The 12,807-nt window shown below is 42.4% G+C and overlaps 1 protein-coding gene across 1 annotated transcript in view; it reads right to left on the bottom strand.

Annotated features, from left to right (window-relative positions):
• Nucleotides 1-8,960, bottom strand: part of hecw1a (HECT, C2 and WW domain containing E3 ubiquitin protein ligase 1a) — a gene marked incomplete at its 3' end in the record, with an annotated part of 55,065 nt that extends 46,105 nt beyond the window's left edge. Inside the window, exons 1-3 of the mRNA XM_079181466.1 lie at nucleotides 8,931-8,960; nucleotides 4,202-4,514; nucleotides 2,420-2,527 (exon numbers count right to left, since the gene is read on the bottom strand). Of these exons, the coding sequence (XP_079037592.1) occupies nucleotides 2,420-2,527; nucleotides 4,202-4,514; nucleotides 8,931-8,957 (448 nt within the window). The 5' untranslated portion in view covers nucleotides 8,958-8,960. The remainder of the gene's footprint in view (nucleotides 1-2,419; nucleotides 2,528-4,201; nucleotides 4,515-8,930) is intronic.
• Nucleotides 8,961-12,807: the final 3,847 nt, after the last annotated feature.

Here is a 12,807-nt window from a genome sequence, read left to right as displayed (position 1 = left end):
ATACCTGAATTTAAAACAGAAACCAAAATCTTATTATGCATGCTGATGGCTTTATTTACCAGCATTTACCTTTTCTGAGAACGGTTTTGTGGTTTTACATTGGTTATATGTGATGTCTCATGTTCATTTTAATATATGACATATTTATCATATTCCCCATGTTTTCTATAGCTTTTATAATACTTTAATTAATATAGATAATATTTGGAGTAGTTCAATCTTTAAAAAAGAAAGGAGAACATATTAACCTTCGTATAGTCTGTTTAAATTCTTAGTTATTGGTGACACCTCTCATTTTTTGGACTCCAAAGTCTTTTGAGAAATAGGAGAAGTAGAAGAAAAAAAAAGGTTGAAAAAGCTTGGGGGACACGAGGAGATTAAGGTCACAGTAAAGCTGCGTGTTTTTCTGCTCGTTTGGGCACACACACTTAGCTGATTTGACGAGAAGAGGGGGGACACACAGCGACACCGCATCAACTGATTGGACGGACACAAGTTTGCCCGCCAGCTTGTGTCAGCAGTGTCTCACAGACAGGGAGGATGGAATACAGAGTCTCTATTTGACTGTCCAGACATGGTTTGATATCAGTTTATCAGTTTAAGTTCTCAGTTTAAGTACCCTTTAAAGAACCTCATGAGGAAACACGGGGAGTATTTACACAGATAGGGAAGCTATTACTGCACAAGCTGGTGATAAAATGAAGTACACTAAATGTACAAATCGTCCATAGTAAGAAGAGTCTGTGTGAGCCATCAAAGGTAACAATCATTGTAACAGTTACAGCACAGTGACAAAGTTATTACTAAACTGTTCTCCAGGGTTCACATCCTATTTGTGGAGAGACTGTGGTTAAGATCTCACTTAAATGTTGAGACGTGTCTGCACACTTTGATAGGATGGATATGATGAATGAATACATGTTCCATGGACGGCAATGTCGCCTTCTCATTGGGTCAATCCATTGCTAGAAATATCTGCATCGCCACAAAAAGCTTTTATAGTTCTCATTAAACCCGAGTGAGAGATCCCGTCAGCTGTCGAGTAACACAACAAATCCTATTGGTATTCATTGTGGCCAGGAATGGACCAAAATCCCCCAAATGTACAGCATTAGAAGTTGTTGCACTATCTACATAAATATTCTTCATCATGGCACAAGCTGTGTATATAAAAAACACGGTTCTACTGGAGGCCGTGGATCTCTGATCATATTTCAACAGTTCATTCTTGAGGCTAAAGCAACATTTTTGGCAATATTTACAAATGAGAAATAGACGGTGATGGATGGTGAGTTTTGTAGTCCAACCCCAGAAGTAAGCATCGCACTGGTTCCCTCCACAAAAAGACAATGGGATCTTTCTACAGGATTTAGCGCCATAGGCCGGCCCTTTTCTGTGAAGTTTGCATGTTCTCCCCGTGTCAGTGTGGGTTCTCTCCGGGTTCTCCGTCTTCCTCCCACGGCCCAACGACTCCATCGTCTACGCACCAACACCATGTCCCGTTATCATAATGTTTAGCAGATCATTTACGCTACAAAGGACCACGCGTAATGTCACTAGCTACCTGATTGTACATCCGACCTGATCTCTACTGCACATGTGCAGCTCTCAACAGAGATGAGAGGGAAGAGAGATGTCTCACTCCTCAGCTACTTCCATCCTCTGCTCCAGAAAAAACAATCGCTGCGTCAGGATCGATGATGGAAGTGACAAACGAAACACTTCTTCCTCATAAATTGTGGCTGCACTTTAACAATTCATTTATTCATTCCTGCCTACATTTATTTATTTAAGTTTTGTTTCAGTTATGACTGACTGTCAAAGTAGAGAGTAAAAGAAAGTTCTATGTATGTATTTGTTCATGTTTAACGTGAGCCAGGTCCAACATCACATCCATAAAGGGTTACTAGTATGCGGCTGTTAAAAAGTAATAATACTTGTGTCGGATCAGTACTGTGTATCTGCCAAAACACAAGTTCAGGTATGGGAATAGGGAAGGAAAAGGGAACATCTCTAGTTCCTAAATGGAAACACCTGGATGGCTGTACACTGATAAATGTAGTCTCCACTCATACACACAATTCTCCCGGTCCCTAAACGCAGCGTTTGCGCTCCATTTGTGACCGTCTCCCTCTCCTCCCTCTGAGGATGTGCCTCTGTAAGCAGCCCTGCTACTTCCCCCTCATGCTGCTGCAGCACTCTCCGGGCTGAGAGGATCAATCCACTCCACTTATTTGAGACAGAATCTAAAAACACCACGGTCAAGACCACTTGGCACGGAAACTGGAGACAAGGAATTGAATTTTTACATTCCAAACAGGAATGAGTAACACATTCATGATAAAACAGTTGATCTAACGCTACAATATTTATTGAGTGTTCTTCTGCTCAAAAACACAAATGAGTTTTTAGTACTTACAGTCACTGAAGTTGGAGCTGGAGTCAATTTTCCAAACGATCTGTCCCCTGTGAGATCCGTTGATGCCTCGGTTCTTGTAGTCCAGGAAGTTCTCAGACAAAGCCTCACCTGGAAAGAGATGAAACTGTTGAAACCACCCTGCTGCTCCAACCCTCCACAATTCTTTAAACAAGTCACACTTTATATTCCACTTCCTGTTCCACTGTACTTTACAGTAACATAAACTGAGATTGATTCTCCATGCCTATCAATTATACATGAAATGAACCTTAATGTGTTCAAATGTGTGATATCACAGCAGAAACTCCATGGCTGACAGTGAATGTCATGTTGCTGCTGGTTCAACAACATTGTGGAAGTGGTTTGATACCATGAACCTCCAGAGAAGAAGAGCAGCGTGTGCCACACACTCCGTCCTCTGGTAACTCTACTGACTGTGAGACGTGTCGCGTCAGGATCTGATTCAGCTCAGGTGACAATGAGTTGGTAGAAGTAGAGGACAGGTGATACCGGTCTGCACTGATCTGAAGTTGGTTTAAAATCTGGTTTATCACACCGTATCTCACTGTAAAGCAAGGAATCTGTGTGTGTGTGTGTGTGTGTGTGTGTGTGTGTCCTTCACATATCTGGAGAACGGTTCATCCCATCTACTTCAAACTTGGCGGGTCTATTGCTGGGGACGTGCAGTGTCGCAGTTGGTGCGATTTGGACGCGTTCAATATTAATAAACTTTGAATTAACAAGCGCTAGTGCTGTGTGCAGCAGCAGGGGCGGGGCTTCAGGGCTGTGAATACCATGGATTGTACATAAGAAGTGGGCGTAGTCATCGTGACATCACTCTTTGGTTTGTGGACTGATGTTTTGAAGCCTTGAGTTCAGAGATTTCGCTGTCGCCATCTTGGATTACGGCCGTCGCCATATTGTTTCTTTCACAACCAATGAAGAGAAGTTACCCTATTTGAAATGCAGAGGAGTGACGTAGAGATGCTGTATACGTCTCTGGTAGTGGTAGTGGCAGTGGTCTGTCAATCACAGTAGCCCCGCCTCTAAAGCATACCCTGCTTTATGGTCTGTTTGACTCTAAATGGACCATCATTTACTAAATGAACATCATGCTGTATTGAAGAAGACTTGAAACTAGAGATTGAGACCATAAACTCATGTTTACAATGTTTACTGAGGTAATAAATCAAGAGAGAAGTAGAGTCATTTTCTCATAGACTTCTATACAACCAGAGGAGTCGCCCCCTGGTGGACACTAGAGAGATTTAAGCTTTAAGACACTTCTGAGTCTGACTGAGTCCAGCATATTGTCCCCAGAGGACCTTTACAGGACGTGGCTCATTCACTGCAGTTCACTTTTGCTGCTGGAGGCTGTATAACGTCGCAACTGAATTCTTTTTCACTTCCCTGGAGTCAACGAGCGATGAGCGGCTCTTGACAACGCTGCAAGATGCACTTCTGAGGGCCAAGCAATCGGCCCCGCCCGAACAGGTGCTGCACTAGTACCTTTAACGACATCTATCCACACAGATAGTTTCTTATATATTTCCTTTATTACACATTTTATATGTATATTATGCACAGTTATTACATGATCAGTTATTACAACAAGTCTCACCTCATTGCAGACTGTCTAAACACCATCTGAATACTGACAGGAAGTGCTTGTGTTAACATAGATTGTATGTGGTATTTTTAGAGGCTAGTGTCATTAACTATTCTTCAATGATTATTCTTCATCTTCAATCATTCAATGCCATCATGTCATATCTCACTTACCGACAAGATACATGCCAATCCAGTCTCCGGCATCCACTTCCTCCTTGATGTCCCACGTGATCACCAGGTCTTCAGACTGGCCGATGGTGTAATGGGAGGAGTTGATGGCGAGGGTGGAGCGAGCGTCCGGGGAGACCAGATCGGTGTCACTGGTGGACCGCGGCAGCCCCAGCATGAAGTCCTCCTGGTTGACGGCGTAGCTGTCCGGGCCGTAGCTGTGGCGAACCGCGTCCTTGCAGCGCTGGCGGGTCTGGCTGCTGCGGGACGGGGAGGCCATGGCCGCCAGGCCCAGGAACCGATTCTGGTACAAGTTCTGCAAGAGAACGCACAACAAGAAGCTTTTGGCCTGCTGAACAACAAGGTATTATGTTGCTACTTAAGAAGACAACAAGGGTGGAGGATCATGTCTGTACCAGAGACATTTGAAGGGTGTTGAGGAGGAACCCATTTGAATGGCCATGTCTGTGAGTGTCGACAATAAGACACAATTCTAACAGTTCTGTCATTTCACCCATGTTTGAGTTTCCTGCTAAAAGCACAGCAGCTAGTGTTCATTAGTACTTGACAATGTTGTCTTTCACTCTAGGTACTCACTCGGGGGGTTGAGAAGCACAGAGCCAGTGTGTGAATCTAAATGATTTAGCAGCTTGCTGCAGCTAGCAGCTGAAAATAAAGCTGCTAAATCATCTTGTGCCACTGTAGGGATGCACCAATCAGTCTTTTCTCTCCCAATTCTGACTCAATATGAAAACTCAGGTTATTGAGTATATACTCTAATAATATGCTTGAGTATATACTCTAATAACCAACATTGGAGTAGTCTCCCTATAGCTTTACGAATACTAAAGCGAATGAGCTAGTTGAATTGAATGACGATTGTTTGGTTTATTCAGTGGCTTTGGTAGCATGCTGGTGCGCTTAGCATGCTAGTTAGCTTAGCATGTTAGCTGAGGATGATGGGGTGTTGCTTGGTGGGTTGAGCAGCATGCTCCCAGTGATAGCGACATGCTAGTTAGATTGACATGGACAATGGAAGCAAAGTGTTGTGTAATAGCATGTCAAGCTAATGCAAGGACATTAACAACCAAAGATGGTAAATGCAACCTAAACAGTTTGACTTTTTAATATGTGTGCTGTTAGTGAGTGGGTATACATTAGCAAGTGGCCCAATACTTAGTGGGCACATATATTAGTTGGTGGAGAAAGCTAGCGTGTAACCAGCGAGAACATACATGTCACTAGATGCTTCCAGCTATGTTGTCTGTGTTCATGGACAGAACGTCAAACACCATGAAGAGACTCAGAGGTTTGATTTAAAGGAGTTTTAAAGTGGGCGCTACGAACACAAGTATTTTGGTAATTCCAGTGGTAGTCTGCACTTTTAATAGCTTGCAACAATACATGCCACCAGTGTTTCGGTTGGACAAGTGACTGTGTTAACTGGTGACTGCGTCCCGGCAGCTGTTGAAAACACGGACAGAACATGCAGGTGTCCTCATGAAAGCCTTAACTCAATCCTAAACACACTAAGAACTGGGTTTATTACGCCAACCACTCACTAGAGCTACTAAATTGAAACACCTGTTGCTCTGAAGCGGCTGTGATCCTGTCAGGAGTCCTCTGCTGGAATATAATTTCCTGACAACCCAACATTTTGATGCTGGTAACGGTTTTGATTCAGTTTTTATAGCTTGCTGACTGGTCTGGATGGCTGGGGCCAAACGCATATCTTTAATGCTGTCAGCAGCTGACGTCTCGGCTTCTTTGATTGAAAAAGAAAATGTTTGAAATGTTTGTGTTTTCTGAGGTGTCTGTTTCTGAAATGTATTAATCTATTTATTAAATCTATATGTATTTATAGAAGGCAGGTGTGTGAATCGCCATTGTCTCTCACATTTACTGCTGATGATTTGGGTTTTTGAAAGACTTTCTATTAAACACCTGAAATATGTAGACATGACTCTGCTGTCTGATTGGCTGTGCTGGCATGGCAGGACACCACTGTCATTGTGCCCTTTGCCTTTTGAAGGAATCATCTAGTATCAGGGTGCAGTATCACTTCCAGTCCTTCACAATGACAGCTGCTGTTCATCATAACATCAACTAAAGAAACATATGCTGACTGTGTATATCTGATGTTAGATCTAGCACAGAGAGCCTTTTTAAAGCTGCCTTCATACACCATGATGAAAACTGTTCACGCCAACTGGCAGAGTGATCATGTGGAATATCACAAATATATATATATACACACACACACACACACATACATACATACATACATACATATATATACACCACGTTAAGGTGGCGATATATATGTATATAATCAATTTATAATCCTGGTGACTTTCAGCATATTAAGCACAATTTTTCTTACTTCCTCAGCAATATTTATTTAATGTATTTGTATTATAACTGCCTCTCTATAAAGTAGTTGTCATTGTTCCCACTGGAGTTTCATTTTTTTGTAGGGTTTAAATTGTTAATTTCATTAAGTATACAATTTTTTTATTTCATCTTTGTCCATTTGTATTATATGTAGTCATTTCCTGTATTTTGAGGATTTCTTTGTTTGGTTTATTTGTTTTTGATACTGTTCTTAAGTACAATCCTGTATTTCTGAAATCATTCGCTTCATGTATGTTTTTTATGTGTAAATGAAAATGAGCGTGTACACAACGGTGTGCTGAATGTTTGAATCTGCTTTGGCTCAATTTAAAAAAGAAATAAATGAAACTGAGCGTGAACTTAAAACACTAGAGTAAAACTACAAACTGAGTTAAGGACTGTCAGAAAGGAGTAATACCTGCTACTACTATTGACAATATTGCAATACTTCTCTGGGTAAGCCCCGCCCTGCATAGGTGACCCTGGTTGAGGTCAGTGCCATTGGCTGAAGTTATATGACCACATGCAGTTAGGGTCAGGGCATACCAACAGAACCAATCCAGTACCTGTGTCTTGTGGAGCACCAATCCTCGGGCTGGAATGCTACACGGGGCGGGTGTTGCCATAAAAAGTATTGGGCTACATAAAGTGTCTGAGAGTATTCAGGTCTACGGTCATTAGTAGTATCACGGCACTGGATGGTACCTGATTGTACAGTTTCTCTGTTCTTTTGTTTATGATGGACAAAATAATAGAAATGCTGTCAGGTACATAAACAGAAGAGGAACACCTCTGATGTTTTAATTTAACAACAAAATATCAGAAACACCCTGAAGATAATGCAATCCAACACAACACCACCACAAACCATAGCCTCAGAAACCAGCATGATGTTGAATGAAAATGTTTGATTAGATGCTACAGGTGTTATTGTGTCCGCACTCTGTTCTCACTGGTAATCAAGTGAAGGCTTTCTACAAAACCAAGCAGCTCCTATAGAGCCACTGAGTAAATGAAGGTAAGAGCATGTGAACCTGTAACCATGTTCAAAGGTGAGCCACTGAGGGTGGTGTGTCTGTTCAGCATGGACTCTGATCACCGCGTGATGCGCCATCATTACCAGCACGTCCGAATGTGAGGGAGAGCTTTTCCATCCGATCAGAGAATGCTCTAGTTGGGAAGCAGCTCCGGGGCACGACTCAGCGACCCAGCGACTCAGCGCCTCAGCCTTGACGGATTGTTCTAGATGCTGAGGCGCTTTGTGCGTGCAGTCGGTGATGAGGAGAGGTCGTCTGCGTGTTCGGTACAATGTCCATGTGCCCCCATGTGATATGGATATTAGTGAAACGCCAGCATGAATATTGATTTAGCCGAGGCTTGTACCAATATATTGTTTGTCTTTTCATTGATTTATCAAATAATGCCAAATTATGGGATGACTAAAACACAATGCAGGACGTTTTTGGCATGAAGACGATCACATTTGAAGATACTGAATTTCAGAAAGAATTGACCAAAGTACATTGAACATGAATATATATGTTGGTACCATTTGTATGCATGTCTATATACACATATTCCAAACAAACCACCCAGAAGTCAGTGTAAACCATGAGACATTCTAAATGTTGTCCTTTTACTTTGTTGTTATCATCGATAGATTATTTGCATAAAAACACTTGAATGATTGAGGATAAATTATTAAATTATTATTTCAATATTTGCTGTGATTAAAAAAACTGAAGTTAAGTTAAAGGGCTCATAATTCATCTCTAATATCTATTTCATCTCCTACATACAACTGGATTTATTCAAGTTTCTCACCAACACATTACATTTGAACACATCATGAGAACGTTTTAATTTACCTTCATCCAAAACTCCTGATTCAACACAACCTCAGTACCGTTAGCTGTTAGCTCCACTATTTACCCAAAGAGGACAGCTAGCAGCCAGCTCTCCTCCGTCCATTCAAACACAGATGTGTTGTTCACCATGACGCATTATCGGCAGAAAACAGGAAGTGTTTAACTACAGGTGCCTGGACTGGTTTGCACATGTGCAGTAGCGTTTGGGCAAGATGTACAGACAAGTGTTGTTTGTGTGTAGTGTAAATGAGCTGATAACGTCATGTCAGTGGTGCGTTGAGTCTTGTACTTGCAGACACCCAATCCAGCATTTTACCTGCTTCATATACATTTCTGATACTGATCAGAACTCTATACCTCACTACTGGCACCAGGCTTCAAAGTCCCACAATGCTACAGACAAACTGGGTGGTGGTAAGCAGGCACATAGAGAAGGTGGGGGGTGATCGTGGTGGTGGGGGGGCACTGACCTTGATACTACAGAGCTGCATCAGCATAATGACCAGTCAACCCAAAGCAGACCAAAACCTGAGGGGAAGTGGGAGGAGAAGGGCGGCGTGTTACAAACCACAGAAACAGAACAGCACAGGCTGTGTGAATGCAGCAGGTGGGACTCAAGTATGAAAAAAACAAAAACAGCATCATCACACGTTATCATACTTCCATCTTTGTCAGATAAAAATATGATTAATTGGGAAGGAGCAGAAGCACAGATGGACCTCCACACAGACACATGGAGAACAGAGACAAACAGCAACAGAAAGAAAAGCTACTCTACAACATCGCTCGGCTTCCATATCTATAGATAGTCACATGGTTGGCATCACTGCAAGCCTGCAAAGGAAGGAACTGTTAGCAGGAGCATGTTCTCTTTGCAGACTGGTCCGGTGAATGTGGGCTGTGTTCACTGTAGCATCAACACTACACTGTTTATCAGAGGACGTTAACCTTAGCTGATCTAAGCTGCTGATCAATATCTTTACAACAACATGATTCAAATGGCAGGTTTCTTTTGTAGTGACGAGCATACAGAGAATGATCAGCTGAATGTGAATTAACGAAGCTTTTTAGTGACTTTCAGCTCATTGTTCAGCACAACTTCACTGTTTTGGTCTAACAGACCCACCGAGCACTCGCTGCTGGGCACCCAACCAGCAAACAGGGGCAGAAGTGATGGGCGGGTCAAGCACCCGAAGCTGACCCAACAAGCTTGCAAACGGCTAACTTGATGCATGATGGTAGCACGAGTGTCAGCACCATAGACTGTGTATAAGAAGTGGAGTTAGTCATGGTGACGTCACTCATTGGTCCGTGGACTGTGGCTTTGAAGCCTTGAGTTCAGAGATTTCACCGTCGCCATCTTGTTTTTTTTTGCAACCAGTGAACAGAAGTGACCATCTTTGGAATTTGGAGGAGTGACGTAGAGACCTGTCAATCACAGTGAGCCCGCCCTAAAGCATACACTGCTTTATGGTTGTTAGAAAAATTGATTTTCCCCAACAATGGTCTATTTGACTCTAAATGGACCATCATTTACTAAATGAACATCATGCTGTATTGAAGAAGACTTGAAACTAGAGATTGAGACCATAAACTCATGTTTACAATGTTTACTGAGGTAATAAATCAAGAGAGAAGTAGAGTCATTTTCTCATAGACTTCTATACAACCAGAGGAGTCGCCCCCTGATGGACATTAGAGAGAATGCAGGTTTAAGACGGTTCAGCATTGGCTTCACTTCTAAGAACCAGAGGATGGTGCCTGGTCTGGACTGAGGTCTGAGACAAGGACGGTGTGTGTGTGTGTGTGTGTGTTTGAGAGGGAGAGCAACAGAGAGAGGAGAATGGTAGGTGGACTACTGCCTGCAATGTTCCTATAAGTTATTTATAATGTACTCAGAGTGCTGCTTGGTCACTTTTGACCCGCCCGGCGAAACCCGCAATATTTTCCAATCAGCACACCCAAACCCTCCTGTCCCACGCATCACTAAAACACAGTCAGCGACAAGCTGGTGAACATAATGGAGCATTAAGCAATAAAAGAGCCAGCAGAGACCAGAACTAAGCTAATAGAGAGTGGATACGGGACTTTAATTCATCGGATTGACTCAAACACGACTCCAAATGAATGAAGGATGTTTCCCTACAGCTGTTACAGCTGTAGGGAAACATCCTTCATTCATTTATTTATTTATCAATATATATTTATCAATCTAGAATATTTTTGGTGTGAGTTGCCTAGTGTTGGAGAGATCAGGTGTAAAGATGTCTTCTCTGCAATATCTGATTTTGGGGTGAACTGTCCCTTTAAGATGTTCATGAAATCAAACACCATTTTTTAAACCATTTATAGTTTCATTATCATTTTGGATATACTTTTTAGGGATCCAGACGTATTTTATGTTGTTGAATAAAGCTTGTGTTAACCACAGACCTTCAGACGTCTAACCAAAACCACAGTGAGAACAACATGGAGGCTGTGCTGTCACAAGGCAAGCTTCTAATAATAAGACCATTCTTCACATTTAAAGCAAACTACTGGAAGAGTTCTACTGGGAAGCAGCAACAGGAAGTGCCGTCATTGGGGTTAGCTAGCATGCTAACTCATAGCTCAGTATAAAGACATTGTTTTCTGTACTTTTCCTTTCACCCTATCAGCCAGTGAACAGAGTCAGATGAGGAAACGCGCTCAGATGGTTTTCAGCCCTCTGTCTCCAAAGAGAAGAGAACAAACTCCTCCAGGACCAGCGGACAGTTGAAATCCCAGAAACAACCAAATGACCTCGTCTTTTTCCTGATGTCCCTACTTTGTTATTCCCAGTATGTCTCTTCAGCTTTCCTTTGACAGCCTGTCTGTAACTAACCAATGAGATGGGAGCACAATGTGACACACATGCACAGAGGCACATACAGAAACCACACCAGCTCCTGTTTCACATCATATTCAAATCCCTACAGTCCTCATTAGTCATGTGGTACCATATTAGTATGGTGCCCAAGCTAGCTACACACACACACACACACACGGTAGTCTCTTGGGAAATATCCCCAGTTGTCCTTCCTACTTGTTCTGAAGCTTGCACAATTAACCAGTATAATTGTGTTCCAGACTACATGATTATTAATTCTGCATACATTTTTTCTGGAACAGGAGAGACCGGGAAGCTTCTGCTGGAGATGATCAGTAATGATCTCCCTGATGATCCCTCTGAGGAAGCATTGTTCACATACTGATGGGTAACCATAGCTATATGATCTCATCGTTGCTGTCCACATGAACATCTGACTCTGAGCTGCTCTACTTTTCAATGTACTTTTCTATGCACTGTGTGTGTGTGTGTGTGTGTGTGTGTGTGTGTGCTGATGGGCTTCATGAAAAAGGTACACAATAAAACAGTGCAGTTACAATAGATGTATATGTTGTATTGTCCCATGGTGGTCCTTAAGTTGAGCTGGTTCTGCTGAGATGAAGGGATCACATGTTGGTAACGGTAGTGACTGTGGTGTAACATCCAGAAGAACACGAGGAACTCATCGGGGATTTAATATGTTTGTGTTTTGGGCTGTTGTTCAGAAAACAACGGGGCATTTGAAGATGCTTTCTGACACTTCAAAGACAAAAAGATGAATTGAGGTAATAATGTGCATGTAGCCCCGGCCTCCAACAATCTAACCGTCCTTCAAATATGCACGGGTTTATCGCAACTCCATTCCGTTTTGGTGGATGTCAGAGATTGTTTCGTGGCGCTTCAAACTCTGTGACTAACGCAGTAAAAGTGGCGCTGCCGGCTGGGTGTAGCAGGAATATCACAGAGCAGTATCTTCTGAACAAGACACAGAGTCACGCGAACAAGATTGTTTTTGGCAATGTCAAATTGCCGCTCATTTTGTTTTTATCTATCTATCTTTTACAGAGAAAGGCAGCACCGGCATGAAAATACATGTGCAAATCTCACTTATAATGTAAACAATGTCAAACGTGGGGTTACAATGGGAGATAACTGGCCACGTGCTCATGGGGCAACATAAATAGCCGATAACTACAGACGATCTGGCATCAGGCCTTTAGTATTCAGAAGATTTGCATTCCTCACAGGCTACCTGAGACCTCAGCCAACCGCTGCAGAGCTTCATTCACTCCAGTGGCTTCACAAACAAGACCTCCAATCACACGTTCTCTGCACACATTAGCCACAATCATCCTGAGCTGGTGCCAGCTTTGATATATGCATATTCATGAGAGAGTTTAAAATAGCTAGTGGGAAATAATGGGCATCTATGGAATTTAATAAAAGAACACCAAAACAAGTGTACCCCCTTGTTGATTGCAGAATTGGTGAAGTTATGC

The sequence above is a fragment of the Pholis gunnellus genome (assembly GCF_910591455.1).
Source record: "Pholis gunnellus genome assembly, chromosome: 20".
In the NCBI taxonomy this organism is placed as follows: domain Eukaryota; kingdom Metazoa; phylum Chordata; class Actinopteri; order Perciformes; family Pholidae; genus Pholis; species Pholis gunnellus.
Note: the sequence above shows the minus strand (reverse complement) of the source record. Positions and strands in the feature narration are given on the sequence as shown.